We start from the raw sequence: 20,609 nt of genomic DNA, 5'->3' as shown, positions 1-20,609 counted from the left end.
TTTGTGATGAACAGGGAGTGCAAATGTGAGTAACACTTTGTGATGAACAGGGAGTGTCACACACGTAGTACTTTGTGATGAATAGGGAGTACCACTAGGATAAATAGCAACACTTTGTGATGAATAGTAAGTGTCACTAGGGTAGATAGCCATATGCATTTGGATAGCGAGTAGCATTTTGTGATAAACAGTGAATGCCACTATAACTGACATGATTGAGTTGCTTGACTGCAGGAGTATTTGCCGATGCTAGAGTCAGGGGAGAGATTATCGTCGACATAGAGATTGCGACTTGAGTTGACACTTGAGGACCGAGCCGCGATTGAGGCTATGGGATTGAGATACATTCTGTATGTGCCTGAGTTTCGGGTGAACATGGGATTGCTGACTGCGCTGGCCGAGAGATGGCATTCAGAGACATGCACATTTCATTTGCCGATGGGTGAGATGACAGTCACCCTTGAGGATGTCTACAGGATTCTGCGGATACCGATTGATGGAGAGTTGATTCTGTATGATTGAGACGGAGACAGGGATGCCCTTAGATGAGTGTTCTAGGATCCAAGACTGGAGATGAGGGTGGGACACGTGGCATGGGATACCATGACATGGACAGGATTAGCACTACCAATAGTGTTGGCAGGAGTGATCAGTGAGTTCCTCTATATCCATTTTGTACCATTTTGTATAATGATGTAGACACCTACGAGTGATTGTAGCCATATGATTTTGACATCATTGTATCATGACACTTTATATATATATGAGATGATGCATCTTTGCGGTAGCTATATGCATGTGTACCTATGTGATGAGATGTTCTTATGTGATGCTTATGATATGGATGCAAATATGTATATGATGCAATGCAATATTTTATTTTTTTTGTTTTTTTATGTTTTATATGTGTATGCATGATGCAAATGTGAATGTATGTAATGTAGATGAATATGATAATGCAGATGTAAATTGTGCTAACAAGTGTTGTGTGCAGGATGTGATGCAGTTTTGATATCTATATGTATGTATGAAATGCTTATATGTGGTAATGTAGGTGCGGCTACATGAAATGCAAATGTTTTTGGTGTGTCATTATACTCAGTCATGTGATAGTAGGCTACACGGACTCGAGAAGGACGATGGAAGTCAATCAAGAAAGGGGGATGAAAGATAGAAGATATGAAAGTGAAAGAGCTTCTTGTGCATTATCATCATTGAGCTTTATTATGGCAAGTAGGTTATGACAATCGAGGCATATGTTTGACCTAGAAAGTCATTGTACCCGTTTGCATGGAGATAAGACAGTCACAAACAAGGAATGCCCCAGTTCATACTAGACTCACAGTGTCCTCATATCCTTGGACAAGTCATAGCATTACTAAGAGACAATCCACAGACAGCAAATGTAAATAGGTGACAATACCCCATCCTCGCCTTTCTAGTCAAAGACATCCTGGAGATAGAATCTCTAGTCAGAGACATCTTGGAAAAGCTAAAAGACATGTCACCAAAAGATAAAATCAAAATAAAACCAAGACTCGACACCAACATTCACTGTAGTCCTCAAGTTTAGTGTCTCTTGTCACTTGTATAAGTCTTATTTGATTGTGGTCACAATGTTTACTTTCACAAAAAGGATAGATAGCACTGAACCATAATGTTGTCTGAGTCTACTGAAAGATTTTATTTGTTGAAGCCCATTGTTGCTGCTGTGTCTCATCTGAAATTGACTGAATCCATGAAACTGGTACTTTATTGTGGAGAAGATGAAACTTTATTGCGGATTTGTGATGCAAATGTTGCTTTATTGTGGATTGTGTGCGGATAGACTGAAGGAAGCTGGAAGAAACTGTACTCCTTGAAACATGTGATGTTCTCAGTTCCACACCCATCACTAGACGTAGGATTTTGCCTTAGCCACAGATAGGATTTGATTTATTATGGATGGAAAGGGAGACGAAAAGGGAGGTTTATTATGAATGGCTAACCAATCTTGGGTGGATCAATAACAAGCCATGATGGGAATGGGTAAGTTTATTATGAACGAATAGGTTGTGAGTGTGTGCAAAGTGAAATGATGAAGAGAATCCTGAAGGAGGGAGGAGCAATGTCTCTACACATGGCGCTGGTGACCCAGTTTTCACCATGGTACTTGCCCAGGGCGCCACCAAAGTGGTTTTCACCGTTGGACGAAATTATTTCTCTTTACTTTTTTCGATTTTTCAATGTTTTTGTGTCACAAGGCGCCTGTTTGCCAAGTTTTCACCAAGTAACAATTTTTTTGTTTTATAATTTTTTTGTATTTTTGATTTTTTTTTTTTTTGATTTTTTTTGTATTTTTGAATTAGGATATTCCAAAGAGCTATGTGTAGAACCTGCGAAGGTGCATGCTATTGATAGGATCCTCCAAAGGTTCACCTTCTGTAGTTGAGAGCTGATATGCCCCAGAGCCATATACTGCTGTGATGATGTAAGGACCCAGCCAGTTTGGTTCGAACTTGCCCTTCTTCTCTTTGTCTTGCTAATGTTTGGGATTTTCTTTGAGAACCAAGTCACCTACCTCAAATGTGCGAGGCTTGACCTTGTGATTGTAGCTGCATTGTTCCTTGATTGAATGATGTGTAGCTTGAGTGACTATCTTCCTTGATGAAGGAACTGAGATAGAATTACTAGCATGTGGACTACACAGGCCCGTATGCGTGTCACCTAAAAAAGTTTGGGCATCCCTGATAACAAAGTCCTTCAAGGAAGCTCCATTAAAGGTCCATGACGTATCGCCAGAAGGGAATGGATGTGTGAAACAAGTGGAAGAGTTATGAAGGCTTATGATTGTGAAAAGAAGTGAAAGTAGGATAGCATGATGGAGACTTAGGATCAACAAGTATGCTTTTTGACTTAAAATTTTAGAGCTTTTGCCCCCAGTTATTTTGATATTAGGGGAGATCAACTCTTGGTCTTTTTCTTTCATTGGATTTTTATCCTTGACCTTGATTTTTGCTGAGTCCAATAGCTTTTGATTTTGATTTGGAGTGAAGGAATTTTCTTTATTTTTGACTTTTAGATTTTTCTTTTCAAAGCTTGATTTTTGATCCCCAATGAGTAAGGGCTTTTGTAATTCTTGTTGATCCAAGTCTGGAAGTGGAGTGGAAATGGAATGAGTGGATGATATGGTAAAGCTATGTGAGTCCTCAAGAGGGTTGGCGATATGCTCAATAGATTCTTTGTTGGAACCATTCTTAGGACTATTGATATCAAGAGATGCTTGCACCACTAGAGGAGATTTGCATTCAGACTTAGTAGCCACAACACTAGGTGGTTCACACCCAATTCCTTATAAATTGTTTATAGATTGTTCTTGTCGACTGAATGCCTTAGGAGATAGTGGGAGTTGATCAACATGGAAGATATATTCACCACATCCCATGTCTTTAACCTTGAATTTTTCTTTGAGCTCTGTTTGTTTTGATGTAGAAGCTTTCAATGATTCTGGATCTACATATGTTGATGAAGGAATAGCTTCTCGATTGGCTGGTATTGTTATTTTGGATCTAGGTTGTAGATTATTGCAATATATGAATGGATTTGGATCTGCTTTGACAGTCACTTCAACTCCATTGTGTGGAAACTTGATACATCGATGATATGTAGATGGGACTGCCCTCATTTCATGAATCCAAGGACGTCCTAGCAATATGTTGTATGTGAGATCCAGATCAAGTACTTGAAAAACCACATCCTTTGTAACTGGCCCAACTCTGAGAGGTAAGGTGACTGTGCCCTTGGATGAACGCTCTTCATCGTCATATGCCTTGATGGTTATTTTGTTTGTAGAATTCACAGCTTTATCAGAATATCCCAATTGTTTAATGGTGCTCAATGTACAAATGTTTAGACCTGCTCCTCCATCTATCAGGACTCGCTTTATTTGATGTTTGTGTATGAAGGCTTCAACATGTAAAGGTGCATTATGTGGCTGACATACGGAGGCGTCATCGGCTTCTGTGAATGTAAGGGAATGTGGAATGGAAAGGTATCCCACCATGGCTTGAAACTAGTCCACGTTCAGATCAGTAGGAACAACAGTATCTCTCAAGATTTTGTCAAGAATAGCTTTATGAGCGGGGGATATACGTAGGAGCTCAAGGATGGAGATGAGCGCGGGTGTCTTCCCTAACTGTTCTACAAGGTCATACTCAGGTTTGGTTGATGAAGAAACGGCATTTTTAGTGGAAGCACCTGGCAAAGTAATCTTACCTCGATGGGTTATAACATGACATTCAGGGGTATGTTCGGAAGAAGATCCAACACCTCTTAGGACAATCTTGGGTCTCTGAGGAGGATTCTCAGGATTTTTGTTCTTGATGGTAATAGTAGAGATATGATTGTCCGTCGAGATGTGATTGATAGTTGAGTCATAGTTGTAAGGTGCTCTAGTATAGTTGGCCTGATCATCTGTGACTTTGGCTTTTCCTTTGTCATGCTTTGGGAATGGTTCCTTAAACATCTCATGTTCTTGATTGGATGAGTGTCCCTCAATCTCAATGTCACCTCTATCAATGAGATCTTGCACAATGTTCTTCAGTCGATGGCAATTTCCTGTCTTATGACCCTTGCTCTTATGAAATTCACAATACTCATCATCATTCCACCAATTTGGTTTGACCTTTGGTTCATATGGAGGAAAATCTGGAACTGTGATCACTTTGTTTGCCACAAGCTTTTTGAAGACTGATTCAAGTGGTTCTCCCAATGGAGTGTACTTCCTTCGTGGTCTAGAAGTTGTTTGAGTATTCACTTGATTGTTTGTAGAACTTGATTCCGAAAAGATGAACTTGGGTCTCACTGTATTGGCATCAACAACACCATCATTGACTGTGTTCTTATTTTTATTCCAAAATCTTGGCTTGTCTTTTCCTTTAAAGTCATCTTTGTTTTCCTTGAATATCTTAATGATTCCTTGCTCAATTAAGACCTTTTCTGTTGCTAAGCCCTTTTCAATAACATCCTTGAAGGTGGACAAACAAGCTTTCCTTAGATCATAGCCAATATCCTTGTTAACGTTTTGAGTGAACATTTCTACCATTTGTTTCTGTGGGTTTTCGCAAGAGCATCTGCTGGCTAGATTTCTCCATCTTTGTAAAAATGACGCAAAAGATTCTCCCTCTTTTTGCTTAGTATTGCACAAAGTAGTGACTGAGATATCTGTTTCTATGTTGTAGGAGAAATGCTGAATGAATGCCTCTGCTAAGTCGCCCCATGACTTAATACCAGGAGGTAATTGAGAAAACCATTCCATAGCTTGATCGCCTAAGCTCTGCGGGAACAACCTCATCAAATATGTTTCTTCTGCCGCTACCTCAATGCAAGCTGTGAAAAATTGTCTTATGTGTGCCTTGGGGTCTCCTTTTCCTCTATACTTATCAAATTTTGGTGTCACAAAGTGTGCAGGAAATGGAGGCATTGGGATGCTCTTATCAAATGGATAAGGACATATATCTCTCATAGTGTATGTTGGTTTTGGTGTACTCATGTCCTCCATTTTCTTTTGTAAATCTCTGATTTGTTGCTCCAAATTGCTCTTGGGAGGAGATCTATTTCTTGTAACATACCCCGTGTTTGAAACACCCATTTGAGGAGGAGCTTGTTGCATGTATGGATGATATTGATCGTAGACATGTCCATATGGAGGTCTATATTGATGCGGCATATATGGAGCACTTGGTATAGCTTCATGTTGAGGAACCCCATATCTATTTTGTGCATGTATACCATATTCTATAGGCATGTCATGTTCTATTGTGTTGCCCCCAAATTTGACATGAGGTTTCCTTGTGTCCAAATTTTGAGTATGCCTTTGAATGTCCACTTGTTTTGATTGATCCATAGCTTGAGCATGTGATTGAGCATATCTATCTGCATAAGGTTTCCATAATGGTCTTCAAAGGTAAGTATCATATGTTTGAGCATGTGTATGTGAGACTTCTGGTTTTTGAAGCAAAGCTGATGGTGATTCAGGTACCATATGTGGTCCTCTATTTCCTCCACTATTAGGTCTCCTTTGATCCATGTTGGAGTGAGTTTGTTGCAAAGGTCGGTTTTCCATAAGTTGAGACATGTCAAAATCATGAGGTATCTTGGCTCCACTTTGTGCCATCATGTGTAAAAAGTACTGTCCATCCCTCCTCATTATTTCTTCAACCAATCTATTGAAATGGGGATTCATAATGGATTCTTCTACATCTGCTGAATGTATTGAAAAGTTGTCCACATTGTCATTGTGTGTAGCATTGTTGTTTGTAGTGTCTGCGTTTTCCACATTTGGAATGTTTCTATAAACATCCATGTCAGGCAATGTAGTGTGCTTAGGATTGAAAAATAAATCATTGTCATACTCATAAGAACTCATGTTTGCGGACTCTTGAGCTTCTTTAGTTTCTCTCCTAGATTTTTGAAGACGAGTTTCAACCATGAACTAGGTATTGACCAAGATGTGAGAGACTAGATGAAAATGGAAAGAGTATGGAAGACCAAGAGTTGTATGGAGTGTAAATGAATCTGAGGTGTACTTGCAAATGTCCAAAGTGTAAGACCAAGTATGTATGTAGTAGAGTAGGTGTGACTTCCAAAGAGAGGATAGTTTCTCTTGATGAGGTAAGTTAACCTTGACTCTAAGTAAGACCAAATGAGACCCAAAGGTAAGAAACCTTGATGAGGGACCACTTAGCAAAGTGTAGTTGTATGTAGTGTGTTGACAAAGTATGATGAGGACAAGCAAGTGACCTTTTGACTCAAGTTTAGACAATTGTGAATGTAATGAGAGATGTAAAGCAATGATGGGCTGTGTGAGACCCAAAGACAGGTTGAATGCTAGATGAAACCTGAAGAAACAACCTAGGAAGCTCAAGTATTCCGAAATTGATTTCTTTTGTTTGCTGGACTGTAAAATTTTTCCAATTTGTGAAGTTGTTGGTTGTGACCAAATCTGAATGTTTGACTGTTTTTCGTGACAAGAGGACACAATGTTGTTGAAGACTCAATGTTTGCAAGTGTTTAGACTTCAAAATGACTCCAAGAAAGTGTGTTGTTTGATGTAAAATTGTTTTGCATACACTTGAAAACACAAAAGACACAATGTTTTGTTGTTTGGTCTTGAGTGTTTTGAATGTTTAAAATAAGTCAAGCACAATTCTTATGGCTGGCCAAGACAATAGTTGTTGATCCCACATGGGGTTTTACCCCCGAGGCTACGCTATTCAGAGCGGATACTTAGATGCTTGACCTCACTGGCTCCACCCTCGGCACTCACTTCTCGGGTCAGCCAAGCATCAGTCCCCATGAAAACTCCCCATGGCGAACTTTGTATCTCTACTAAGAACCATATGTGTGTGGGCCACTACCAAAGGTCTGACCTCCTGCCCCAACAACTAGAAGGATTTGGGGTTCTAAAACAAAAAGGTGCTAGTAAGGGCATCCGCTCGTGTGGCCATACATGCGGCACTTTCAGCTCTGTAAATACAGAAGGCTCCCAGCCGGTAGGGGTTACGCCCTACAACTGATCAAATAAATTTGATCAAACGGGTTTATGGGGAGACATAGTGTCGGTATGAACTAATCAGCACACGTTATTCATAGTTTTCACCATGAATACATTTGATTATAGTGGTTCGGATGAGGTGGGTTTTCCTCGCTACCACTTGGGTCATTCTCTTCTCACTAGTAGTTCTAATGACCACACAGGAAGACAGGCCCTCTAAAGATTAAACAAAAAGAGCCTATTGCTCAAGACACAAAAGACAATGATTCAATTTTAGTGCACCAATTGAAGTGTTTGCTAGTCTATGAAAACAAGGCACACAATAAAAATCCAAAAAACCCTTGCCAAGGACCTGCAACAAAGATTTATTAGTAGTTTGGATTGTTTCAAATGATCACCCCTTCCTGCAAGCACACAAGTTAGGTAAATTTTAGATCCAAAGACTTTATGAAATAGGGGCCTTCAATAATGCGTTTTGTTGACCAATTCAAAGATTTGATTCATCATAAAAAAAGACCATTTGTAAAATTTCAAGAGATTTCCAGAAATGTAAGAAAATCCAAAAAATTTGCTAATTTGCTCCAAAAATTAATTTTTTATGAAAAATCATAAAAAATTCATATAAAATGCAAAATCTATCCAAAAAATCTGAAATTTTTACTGGAGAGTCTTGATGGTCTTCCAAACTTGCACAAAAAATTTTCTACAACAAATCCAAGCAGTTTGTGAGATATGAGTAAAATAATGCAAAACCCTAATTTTCAAAGATCTGATTTTTGAGGAATGATTTTGCATAAAATTTAAAATAAAAAAGAACAGATCCTGTGTATAATTCTGAGAGATTTCCAAAAATGTAATAAAATCCAAAAAATTTGCTAATTTTCTCTCAAAATTAATTTTTTATGAAAAATCATAAAAAATTCATACAAAATGAAAAATAGATCCAAAAAATCTAAAATTTTTACTGAATCTTTTTGATACGTTTCCTGACCTGCATAAAAAATTTTATGTCAAAATTCGAAACGGTTTGTGAGATCTGATCAAAATAATGAAAAACCCTAATTTTTAAAGATCCGATTTTTAAGGAAATATTTTGGATCAAAATTAAAATTACAAAGAACAAATCCTATGTATAATTATGAGATATTTCCAAAAATATAAGAAAATCCAAAAAATTCTCTCATTTGCTCTCAAAATTAATTTTTTATGAAAAATCATAAAAAATTCATAGAAAATGAAAATGTGCTCCAAAAATTCTGAATTTTGGCTTGAGAGCTCTTGATACTTTCTTCAACCTGCAAAAAAAATTTGGTTCAAAATTTCCTAGCTGTTTGTGAGATATGATCGAATCTCTCCAAGATCTTGATTTTGTGTCCAAAACCCTAGCTGCACAAGGTTATTCTCCAAATTGTTTTACAAAATAGCAATATAGGGTTAGAAAAATCTGCAAAAAACATAGATCTAAGAAAAATCCATGTCCCACAGGGCGTGCCAAAATGTTTATGGTGAAAATGGATAACAATAATAACAATATTGCAAGGCTAAATGAATCCAACCACAAAACCCTAGCCTAACAATCAACAAAGATCCACCATAACATATGAAGATTACCTAAGACAATGCAAATCAAATGAAATCACAAAGATTATACCATCACATGTCCAATAGGGTTTTGATCTCCATTCTTCCTATCTCCATTGATCTTGCTTGATATATTTGCTCTCAGATTTTATATGCACAAGAGCTCAACAAAGAATGGAATGTGGTTGCAAGTAGGATCGTAGTGTAGTCGAGTCTTCAGGATTGTCGATTAGGCTGAGTGATTAGGGTTTGATAATGAAGGAGGCATCTTCTTAAATAGAAGACACAATATGAAATGGAGGGATAAGATTGAGAGGTGTAAAAAGGAGGTCGGCTAGGATTGGAGGGTAGGTAAAGGAAATAATAAAATAATGAAAGGGGTAGGTAGTGTATGAATTAAGAGATGAATGACATGTGTCATAGGTGGAAAAGGTTAATGAATTAATTAAATAAATAAAGATTTATTTAATTAATAGAAGAAGTGGGATCATTTAAATAAATAAGATATTTATTTAATTTAGGAAAATGATAATTTAAATAAATAAATGTATTTATTTAAATGAGAAATAAGGCTAGAAGAAGATAAATGAATTAATTAAATAAATAAAGATTTATTTAATTAATAGAAGAATTAAGCTTAGATAATTAAATAAATAAAATATTTATTTAATTAGACTGGACAATTTTAGGTGTCTACATCTATATCCCTTTAAATCTATATATTTCTCTATCTTTATCTCTCTATCTCTATATTTATCTCTATCCCTCACTATCTCTCACTCTTCCCCTCTTCTCTCTTTCCCTTTCTACTCATCTCTCTCCCTTTCTCTATCTCCACCTCTCTATCTTCATCTACATATATATTCCTCTCCCTTTCTAATATGTAAGTAAGTATGTATATGTTTCCATTTTTTATTTACCAAGATTTGATGTGTGGGTGATTTTTTTATAGTTACCAATGCTATTTATCTCTTCCCCCCTCTCTCTTCCCCTCTCCAACTATTTCTATCCCTTTCTCTAACTCTATATTTCTATACCCCCCTTTCTATTTGCATACCTCTCTCTCTCTCTCTCTCTCTCTCTCTCTCTCTCTCTCTCTCTCTCTCTCTCTCTCTCTCTCTCTCTCTCTCTCTCTCTCTCTCATGCACACGCTCTCACCAACCCCCTCTATCTCACTATTTACATCTCTACCTCCCTCTCTCTCCCTAACTCTGTCTATCTCTCTATCTGTCCCAATACTACTATCCAGGCTGCAATGCACTCATGTTTCTGGGAAGAAAATGTCTCCCCCATGCTCAAAAATTCATCTTCATAGGAGTAATTACATTATAATGTGATCGCGTTCCTATGAAGACAAAAATCCTCTCTCAATATCTCTCCATCTTTCTTTCCTTCCCTCTCTTTCTTTTTCCATGCCTCTCTCTAATGAGCTCATATTTCTATGAAGAATTTAGAGTTGAGGGCTTATGATTTAGGGTTTAAGGTTGATGGTCAATAGTATATTATTTAGGGTTAAGGATATAGGTTTTAATGTTCATTATTAATGTCAAGTTCTAGGGTTTAGTGTATAGGGTTCAAGGTTCATCTCCTAGTTTTTAGGATTTAGGGTTTAGGATTATGGTTGCTGATGGAGGGTTGAGGGCCTACCTACCTATTTATCTCTCATATCACAACTCCCTTCTCTCTACCTTTCCCTCCCCCTTCGTGCACACACACACACACATGAGATTGTGATGATAGTTTAACTCCACCCACAATAGACATTTCCATCCAATTTCATTTGGAAGACAAGTAAATAGACACCCCATTCCAATTATATCAATTTCTCTCTCTCTTCTATCTTTCCCTAGTTATATATATATATATATATATATATATATATATATATATATATATATATATATATATATATATATATATATATATATATATATATATATTTCTCCCTCTTTTTATCCCTATCTTTTCCTCTCTCTCTCTCTCTCTCTCTCTCTCTCTCTCACACACACACACACACACACACACACACACACACACACACACTCCCTACTTCTCCTTGACTATCTCTATCTCTCTATATATACTCCTCTCTATAACCCTATCTCTCTATCCATCTCTATTTATATCTCATTATCCGTACCTCTCTCTTTTATTCACTCCATCTCTCACCCAATTTGTCCTAATATATATCTCTATCTCTTTGTATCTATTAGGAACAAAGGAAAACCCAAATTACATTTTAAAGAGAGAAGAGAGAACCCTTGAAATAAACTAAGCAAAAGAGAAAAAAATATATCTTAGTGAGAAAATCAAGTGAAGCATGGGGAACAAATCTTCTTCTAGTTCTATTAGAGGAACAAGGTAAATAAGTTATAAGGTTCCATTTCTTTGTATTTGAGTTCATATTATCATCACATGATAAAGAATCATCAATAATTAGATGTGTAATATAAATCAAACAGATATCAATCATGTCATTAGAAGAAGAAAAAATCACACATTATCAATTATAGACACATCACTAGTGGTAGAATAAATAAAACCATCATAAAAAAACATCACTAAGAAACCCTCATAAATAGGTAATCTCTTATCATTAAACACATCACTAGGCTCCTCAAGGAAATATGTAGTAAGAGAGGCACATATAGGAGAGTTCATAGATGCAATATGAGAATTATCATTAAATGTAGAAAAATTTGTTCACTAAATATATAATCACAAATGCATTATGGAAAGGTAGATATGAGTCCTCATGCTCATGCATCATGCAAGATGTATAATAATCATAAATCTTGTACAAAATGTTTTATAAAAAAAAATAGAAAGGTACTATAAACTCTATGAAAGATTAAAAATACTAGACAAACCAATATGCATAGAGCATAAAAACCCTCGATGTTAGAAAAATAGACAATATCCCTAAGATCCATAAGTCAAATGCAACAAATAATGAAACAAAATAGGATCATTTATATGTGATGACATAGTTCAAGGATAGGAATTGAGCACAAGTCATAATGAAAGATCTAATAATGGAGCACAATCAAAGGGTTGTAAGGTACTAGAGATCAAAGAAGGGAGTAAACAATGAAATCCCAAACCCCTATAAAAATAGAGTAATGAAACACAAGTAAGAGTGAATCCCAAAGTTGATGTTGAATGACACATATATCATGTCTAAAAATCAAAGAATAAAGGTTAAAGACCTTAGGAAAAATATTAAAGGGGTTCAAATGTCAACTTTTCCATTTTAATATAAGGAAATAATATATTCTTATATAAATACCTTTTGGGTAAATATATGCAAATAAGCAATAACAAGTAAATTGCCTTAGATGAAGGGTTGGGATAGACTATGTGTACTTGAATTAGATATGAAAATATAATGAAACAAATAAAGAGTAAATATATACCTTATAGTTGGAGAGGAAGAGATGATTTTGAATGTGACAACGCATTTAACATGGTTTTTGAAACTAAAGCTAAGTCAAATAAGGTAAGAAGATCGAACTATGTCGATTTTGTGATTGTGCACTAACATGGGTTGATTTGCACCGTCAAGTTTAAACCTAATCCATGGAATGAACTATAAATATAGAAATTAACTTATGAATTATTTACCTTTTGTACTTGCAAAATATATTTACCTTGATATTTAAAACCTACAATAAAAACTATCAATATTAACAAATACTATTGGGAACTTGCTAAGTGAGAAACTTTTAATTTTGACAAGCCCCATTGTTTGATTTAACGATTTTTGATAAGTTGGAAAACAACAAACTATGAGTACAAATGATGTTATAACAGAAGGGTCAGATCTTGTCACCCCTCAGTCAGGTGTGGATTTTGAGGTTGAAGGGATATTTACTTCCCTCTTGTCTTTCGTTCCTACATAGATTGTGGAGGATGGGATGGAAATCAATATCCCAGACTTGCTTGCTTGCAGGACAGAGGCTTCGTTTAGTAACTCTCTTGTTGGGAAATTTTGTGGGAATCATCCCAACATAGATGTTGTGATAAGATGGATGGGTCGGAGGTGGAAACTAGGAGGTAAGATTGAGATTGTTTCTATTCTCAACAATTTCTTCTTATTCTCCTTTTCAAATCCGGATGATTGCTCCAGGACCCTTTTAGATGGTCCTTGGTTTATGGGGCACAATGGACTTGTCCTTAATCATTGGGCCCCTGGATTTAATCCTTTGAAGGAAGATACTAGTAAGTTCCTTGTGTGGGTCCAGTTGCCAGAGCTTCCTTTGGAATTCTGGGATGAGGAAGTTTTTCGACTCATTACAAACACTTTTGGTTAGTATCTTAATGTTGATTCTGTCACAAAATTTAAGAAGCGTTTGATCTGTGCTCATTTTTGTGTGCTTGTGGAGAAAAACATGGAGCTCTCTTCTCATGTTTCTCTTCACTCCAAGTTTAGAGTGTGGGTGCACCCTGTTGTTTTTGAAGACTCTTCTATTTTTTTCCAATGTTGTTGTAAACTGGGTCACTCTAGTGCCAGTTGCCCCAAGAATGAGAAATGTCAGCCTTTTGGTGGCTATGACAAGGCTGCTCAAAGGGCTGAAAATAGAGGGAAAGCCCCTGTTGATTGTGAGAAGATGAACACCTCTTCTTTGGTTTCAAGTTTAAATGCCCGTTCCTCTCCTTGGGTGAAGAGAAAAATCTTAGAGCTTGTTAACTCATGCTCCATGAAACAAAAATTTTTGGACCAATTTGGCTTTAAATCGCCTTAACTTGGGGTTGGGAGTTTGTAAGTTCTGATGTCTTTTGTTGTTCGTTTGTTTTTTGTCTTTGTTGTCTCTTATTGTTTTGTAATGCTATTTGATCTATCCTTTTGATCTATCATATTGTACAAGGGTCGGGGCCCTTTCGAAACCCTTGCTTTTTTAATAAAAAACAATGACGATAACATGAAACTTGAAACAAAAAGTAAGAGTAACACAATGATCTAGTATGAAAATAGGGTTTTAGAAACTCATTGACAAGGAGGCAAAACTATAATGATGTAATGTGATTCCATGCCAAGGACAAAAGTGATTATGAGAGGGACATGCTAGAAATGTGTGCTTCTAAAGGATAGGAAGATTCTTAGTAATGCCAAATGATTTATCCTTAGATGATTCAAATGGCATAAGGCTAATGTCTTTTTATACATGACTTATACACACAATTTGAAAGTTTCTATAAGGTGCCGACACACAATTAAAAATGAGTTGGTTTGGGTCTATGTTAATATGCTAGAAATGTACGATTCTAAAGTATATGAATATTCTTAGTGATGCCAAATGATTTATCTTGGTAATTCAAATGGCATAAAGCTAATGTCCTTTTATACATAACTTATACACATATTTTGAAAGTTTTGACAAGTTGTTGGCACACAATTAAAAATGAGTTGGCTTGGGTCCATTTTAAAACCATGATTTTGAAATTGAAGGTTAAATCTACACTATGAAATTGATGAGTTTTGTTTGTGCTAAAAAAATGATCTAAGAGTGAAAACAAATAGTTTAAGAAAAATCAATCAAAATCATATGATAAGACCATATACTCAAGACATCCACACAATATAATATATAAAATAGAGATATACTTTTTAACCTTAAAATATTATTACTTCTCTTATAAAGAAGAGTTAAATATCTAGACAAGTACATGTAATATATTTTCAAAAGGAAGACAATCAATATAAAAATGCATCTCTAAGTTATAGTATAACAAGTTGTAAGAAAGTTGGTGATTAGTCAATCATACCTATTGTCTAGCTAGGTAGCTATCCCATCTATCTTACATTCCTTTAGCAGCTCTTGAATTTGTGGTGGAGAATTTGTGCTCTTGAAAGAGAGTTCAAAAGTTCAAATCCCACATTGGGTAAGGTATGTATGCCTCATTCGTAGGACAGTTATGTGCCTCTCGCAAGGAGTGTGGGGTAGCCCGTATTGCAATAAGCCATTTGTAGACCTATATACCGACCACCCAATGTATGCCTCGTTTCTAGCACAATTAGGTGCCTCTTGTAAGGAGTACAAGGTATCCCATATTGCTATAAGTAATTTGTAGACCCATATATAGACCACCCAACATCTTTGACTATAAAAAAATCTTCCTTTCTTTCTTCCTCTCATCTATTACAAGTATACCAAAGAAGTCTTCAATCTTAGTGATGCCAAATGATTTATCTTGGTAGTTCAAATGACATAAAGCTAATGTCCTTTTATACATAACTTATACACATAATTTTGAAAGTTTTGATAAGTTGTCGACACACAATTAAAAATGAGTTGGCTTGGGTCCATTTAAAAAATGTGATTTTGAAATTGAAGGTTAAATCTACACTATGAAATTGATGGGTTTTGTTTGTGCTAAAAAAATGATCTAAGAGTGAAAACAAATAATTTAAGAGAATTCAATCAAAATCATATGATAAGACCATATACTCAAGACATCCACACAAAATAATATAAAAAAAACAAAAAAATATAGATATACTTTTTACCCTTAAAAAAATATTACTTCTCTTATAAAGAAGAGTGAAATATCTAGACAAGAACATGTAAGATATTTTCTAAAGGAAGGCAATCAATATAAAAGTGTATCTCTTAAGTTATAGTATAACAAGTTGTAAAAAAGATGGTGATCAGTCAATCATACCTATTGTCTAGCTAGGTAGCTATCCCATCTATCTTACATTCCTTTAGCAACTCTTGAATTTGTGGTGGAGAATTTATGCTCTTGAAAGAGGGGTCAAAAGTTCAAATCCCACGTCGAGTAAGGTATGTATGCCTCGTTCGTAGCACAGTTAGGTGCCTCTTGCAAGGAGTACAGGGTAGCTCGTATTGCTATAAGCCATTTGTAGACCTATATGCCAACCACCTAATGTATGCCTCGTTCGTAGCACAATTAGGTGCCTCTTGCAAGGAGTATAGGGTAGCTCGTATTGCTATAAGCCATTTGTAGACCTATATGCCAACCACCTAATGTATGCCTCGTTCGTAATTCAAATGGCATAAAGCTAATGTCCTTTAAAACATAACTTATACACACTTTTTGAAAGTTTTGACAAGTTGTCGGCACACAATTAAAAATGAGTTGGCTTGGGTCCATTTTAAAAATGTGATTTTGAAATTGAAAGTTAAATGTACACTATGAAATTGATGGGTTTTGTTTGTGCGAAAAAAAATGACCTAAGAGTGAAAACAAATAATTTAAGAGAAATGAGTCAAAATCATATGATAAGACCATATACTCAAGACATCCACACTAAATAATATAAAAAAAAATATATATATATAGATATACTTTTTACCCTTAAAATATTATTACTTCTATTATAAAGAAGAGTGAAATATCTAGACAAGTACACGTAAGATATTTTTAAAAGGAAGGCAACCAATATAAAAATGCATCTCTATGCTATAGGATAACAAGTTGTAGAAAAGTTGGTGATTAGTCAATATATCTATTGTCTAGCTAGGTAGCTATCCCATCTATCTTATTTACTTTTAGCAGCTCTTGAATTTGTGGTGGAGAATTTGTGCTCTTGAAAGAGAGATCAGAAGTTCAAATCCCACAGCGGGCAAGGTATGTATGCCTCGTTCATAGTAGAGTTAGGTGCTTCTCACAAGGAATACGAGATAGCCCATTCATATAGACAACCCAACATCATTTTTGTTTATTGTGAAAGATTTGAACTCAGCACCATTTAGATGCCTACAACATGTACTTTACCATCATACCAATACCCTTTGATCCTTACAACTCAATATCATAGACTATAAAAAAAATCTTTTAAGCCAAAGAACTATTCAATCTTTTAACCCATAACTATTTCCACATAATGCTATTGCCTTTGACCACCGAATGAAGCCAAACTCACTGTTTCGTTTTCCTAGTAAATGGTATCAGTAGCTGCTCAGTGCCTCATGTAGAGTGTCCACAAGTATTGGCACATGTTTTTCCTTGCAAACATTTTGTAATAGCTAAATAGCCATGGCCAATGTGCAATGATTGCACTTATTTAAGTAATTGAAGTGGGAATATAATGGGACCCATATTTGGTAACTACACTTCCCAATAACATGTGTATGTTTCTGCACGCCAGTGAGCTGTAAGGCTGCACAAATGCACAGATGTTACTCTATTCAAAGAACCTACGGACATAATTTTACCCTGCTGACGTCAAGAAAGCTGGAGAGCTTGTTATTTAGTAAAGAAACTACCAAATCCGAGGACCCAATTTGACCCCTAGTTGGTGAGTGGAGGCCATGCCAGGTGGAAGCCACTTTTCTACCTTTCCTCGAAAACTGCCATTGCTTTTAGGATTTACTGTCAAATTACCTTGCTGCTGTTTTCTGGTACCCAGTTTTATGTTTCAACACTTACCCATTACCCACTGCCTACATATACTCTTTGCCAATCTAACCTTCACCTCAAGCTGATATTTCATCTGGTTTGTGAGGTGTAGAGCAAATTCTTCTGAGATTTTCATTGATCTTATTGGAATCAGATGGGTAGCTGCATGTCTTCTGGTTGCAGTAGGGATCATGGAAAGCCTCTAAATTCATTGACAGCAAAGCTGATATTGATGGATGGGAGCATCAAGGAGTTCTCTGAGCCTGTGAAATGCAGTGAGATAGTGAGCAAATACTCAGGCCATTTCATCTGTGGCTCAGGTGGTCTCTACACAGGCCAACATATTACAGAGGTTCTGCATGAGGACAATGAGTTGCAGCTTGGGGAGCTCTATTTTCTTCTTCCCAATATAAAGCTGGAATTTGTGCTAACTGATTCTGATATGGCAGCTATGCTTCTCAAGGCCAATGGTGCCACTGAGCAGAGGAGGAAATCTAATGGTAAAGTTCAGCCCCTGTTTGATATTCATTTACAAGATGCAGGAGATACCCCTTCCTCTGTTTGTTGCTTGGCAAACCCTGTTTCAACAGGGGCAATGGGTCGCAGGAAACAGAAGTTGGAGACTATTTTTGAGTGTTCATAGTAACAGATATACACACTGTAAATTTATACTTGTTCATTTAGCTGTGCTTCTTTAGAAGAAAAAGTACAGCTGAAATGCAAATGTAGCATTAGATGTAATCCCTGTATTATATTTAGGGTTTGCAGACAAGGGTTTTGGTATCTATTCTTTCTCTCCAATGTTATATACAAATGGGAAACTTCTATTATTCACCTTCTGCATCCGTTTTTTAATCTGAGGACAACAACATTTGCTTAAATCATTAAGACTCCATTTCCAAGGTAAGTAAAAAACTTGATTCAGGGGAAGAAATGTCTTAAAGATTGGTGTAAAACCCAACTCCATTAAGCAGGCCTGTGGGTTGTGATCCAGCAGTAAATTGACTGGGAGATTATCTACATGGCATTGGTTCGAATCCTAGTCCTTACAATGCATCGCCCACTCTCTGAAACTCCCAAAATAAGAATCTGCCTGACAAAGAAAACTACTGTAAACTCTTAACTAGGCCTAATCCATAAGTAGTTTGAAAATACTTCAAAATCTAAACCATACGCAGTTCATATTTTGAAGGTAAGATGGTGGACAGTCCAAATGGATGGTGGTGGACAGTCTAAATGAGCTCTACGAAGCTTCTTGATGAAGATTTATAATAAAAAAATAAACATAGAAAGAGATCTGAAAATATGTTAATGTTATGACCTTTATCCCCTAAACTGCTTGATCTTGTAGAGTTCACTAAAATTCCTTCATTTTAAGCTCTAGCATTTGTAAAAACGCCTCCAGGCTCCATGTACAATGGTTATAAATGCCATATTATAATGTCTGGTTTCAGACTTTCACAAACTTTCAATGTCTGTTACTTAAGATCTTTCAATGAAAATGTGTTAATGTTGTGGCTTTTGATCTCATAAACTGTTAATGTTGTGGTTTTTGATCCTTAAATTGTGTCATGATTATTATGTCTGGTTTCAAATTTTCACAAACCTTCCAGCCTGTGTTAATTGAAGATCTTTCAATGAAAATGTATCAATGTTGTAGGTTTTGATCCCTTAAACTGTTTGATCATGTAGAAATCATTAAAATTCCTTCATTTCTTTTCAATCCCAGAAGCTCTAGCCTTTGTTAAAAACCTCCATGTTCAGTGGTTATGAATGTCATGATTATATTGTCTGGTTTCAAATTCCCACAACCCTTCCAGTGTGTGTTAGTTGAAGATCTTCCAATGAATTGCTGTACTTTAACTCTTTTAGAAGTTACCTCCAGATCTACAGATTGCACTATGGATAGGCATTTGTGCAAGTGGACAACAAATGGAGAGAATCAATTGAGTGGAGTGCAAAAAAATCACAGTACAGTAAACTGTATACAATTAAAACCAAAAGATCAAGCATAGCTGGTCTCCAATAGTGAAATAATAAAGGGTCCCATGGAGAACCAGGTACTACTATTCTTGTGTTGTAGGGTCTCATTAAAAAATAAAATTAAAAAATGTTATAAATATATTAAAATATTGTTTGAGGAAATATGAGCTCTAGATTTTAGTTTTAAGGGGCCTCTTTTGGATGAGGCTGAAAATCTCTCATTTGCTTTTTAAAATTATGCTCATGTTGTCCTATGCCATTCTTTTATAGTTTTAAATTTCTTGTCAATAATTTTTTTCATTTAGCTATATAATTATATATTTAACATTGTTAGTTCTTAAAAACTAATTATAAGATTCCCAACAATTTTGAAATTTTAATATTGCTAGTTGCTAAAAAGTAATCATAAGATTCTCAACAATTTTGAAATTTTAACATTGCTACTAGTTAAAAAATAATTATGAGATTCTCAATAATTTTGAAATTTTGATGCTTAAAAAAATAATTATGAGATTCTCAATAATTTTGAAATTTTGATGCTTAAAATTTTAAGCTTATCCATTATTACAAAACCCATGGGACCCTTGCTTATAAAAACTCTTAAGATTTTCTCAATTACATTCATTGAAATATTTTAGGAAGCGGATGTGATATTTTAGGAAGCCCCCTTTATGAGATGACTATCTAACATAATTATAAAAAGGTTAAATAATTTTTCTTTATATTAAACCAAAGCAAAAAGATCATATATAAAAAGGCAACCAACAAGTTGCCAATAATAGAAAACCTATTCAGATGTAGAAAACGTATTTCATCAACATTGAAATACATATTTACAATAAAGCACTAATTACAAAGCTGATTTAAATACAAATCAGAACTATTAAAGATCGTGGACAACCAGTACGCATTAAAACCTTCATGCACCGTATTGCATATTTACATTGGATAGACTTGTGACCAAGCTGAAACTGAAGAATTTGTTCATTGATTTGTTGGAGCTGCTCCATAACGTTAGTATTCTTCTTGCATAGCTTCTGAGATCGCGAAAAAAAGAAAAGCCACCTGAAGGAGTATGTTAGAGTAAAGCCTCAAAATACCAATTTCATGGTGATAATTGTTAGAAAAAACAACACTGCATCTATTA

At 35.7% G+C, this 20,609-nt stretch overlaps 1 protein-coding gene across 1 annotated transcript; it reads left to right on the top strand.

The window, feature by feature from the left end:
- Positions 1–17,400: 17,400 nt before the first annotated feature.
- On the top strand, positions 17,401–18,313 carry LOC131075979 (uncharacterized). Its single transcript, XM_058012991.2, has one exon. It carries the CDS (start codon positions 17,634–17,636, stop codon positions 18,120–18,122), a length of 489 nt encoding a protein of 162 aa, XP_057868974.1. The 5' UTR covers positions 17,401–17,633; the 3' UTR covers positions 18,123–18,313.
- Positions 18,314–20,609: the final 2,296 nt, after the last annotated feature.

This window comes from Cryptomeria japonica, chromosome 9, assembly GCF_030272615.1.
Source record: "Cryptomeria japonica chromosome 9, Sugi_1.0, whole genome shotgun sequence".
In the NCBI taxonomy this organism is placed as follows: Eukaryota; Viridiplantae; Streptophyta; class Pinopsida; order Cupressales; family Cupressaceae; genus Cryptomeria; species Cryptomeria japonica.
The sequence above is the reverse complement of the archived record's forward strand: the minus strand, read 5'-3'. Positions and strand labels throughout refer to the sequence as shown.

Excerpts from the sequence above, each read along its gene's own strand:
- LOC131075979 (XM_058012991.2), top strand. The coding sequence starts at position 17,634 with ATGGGTAGCTGCATGTCTTCTGGTTGCAGTAGGGATCATGGAAAGCCT.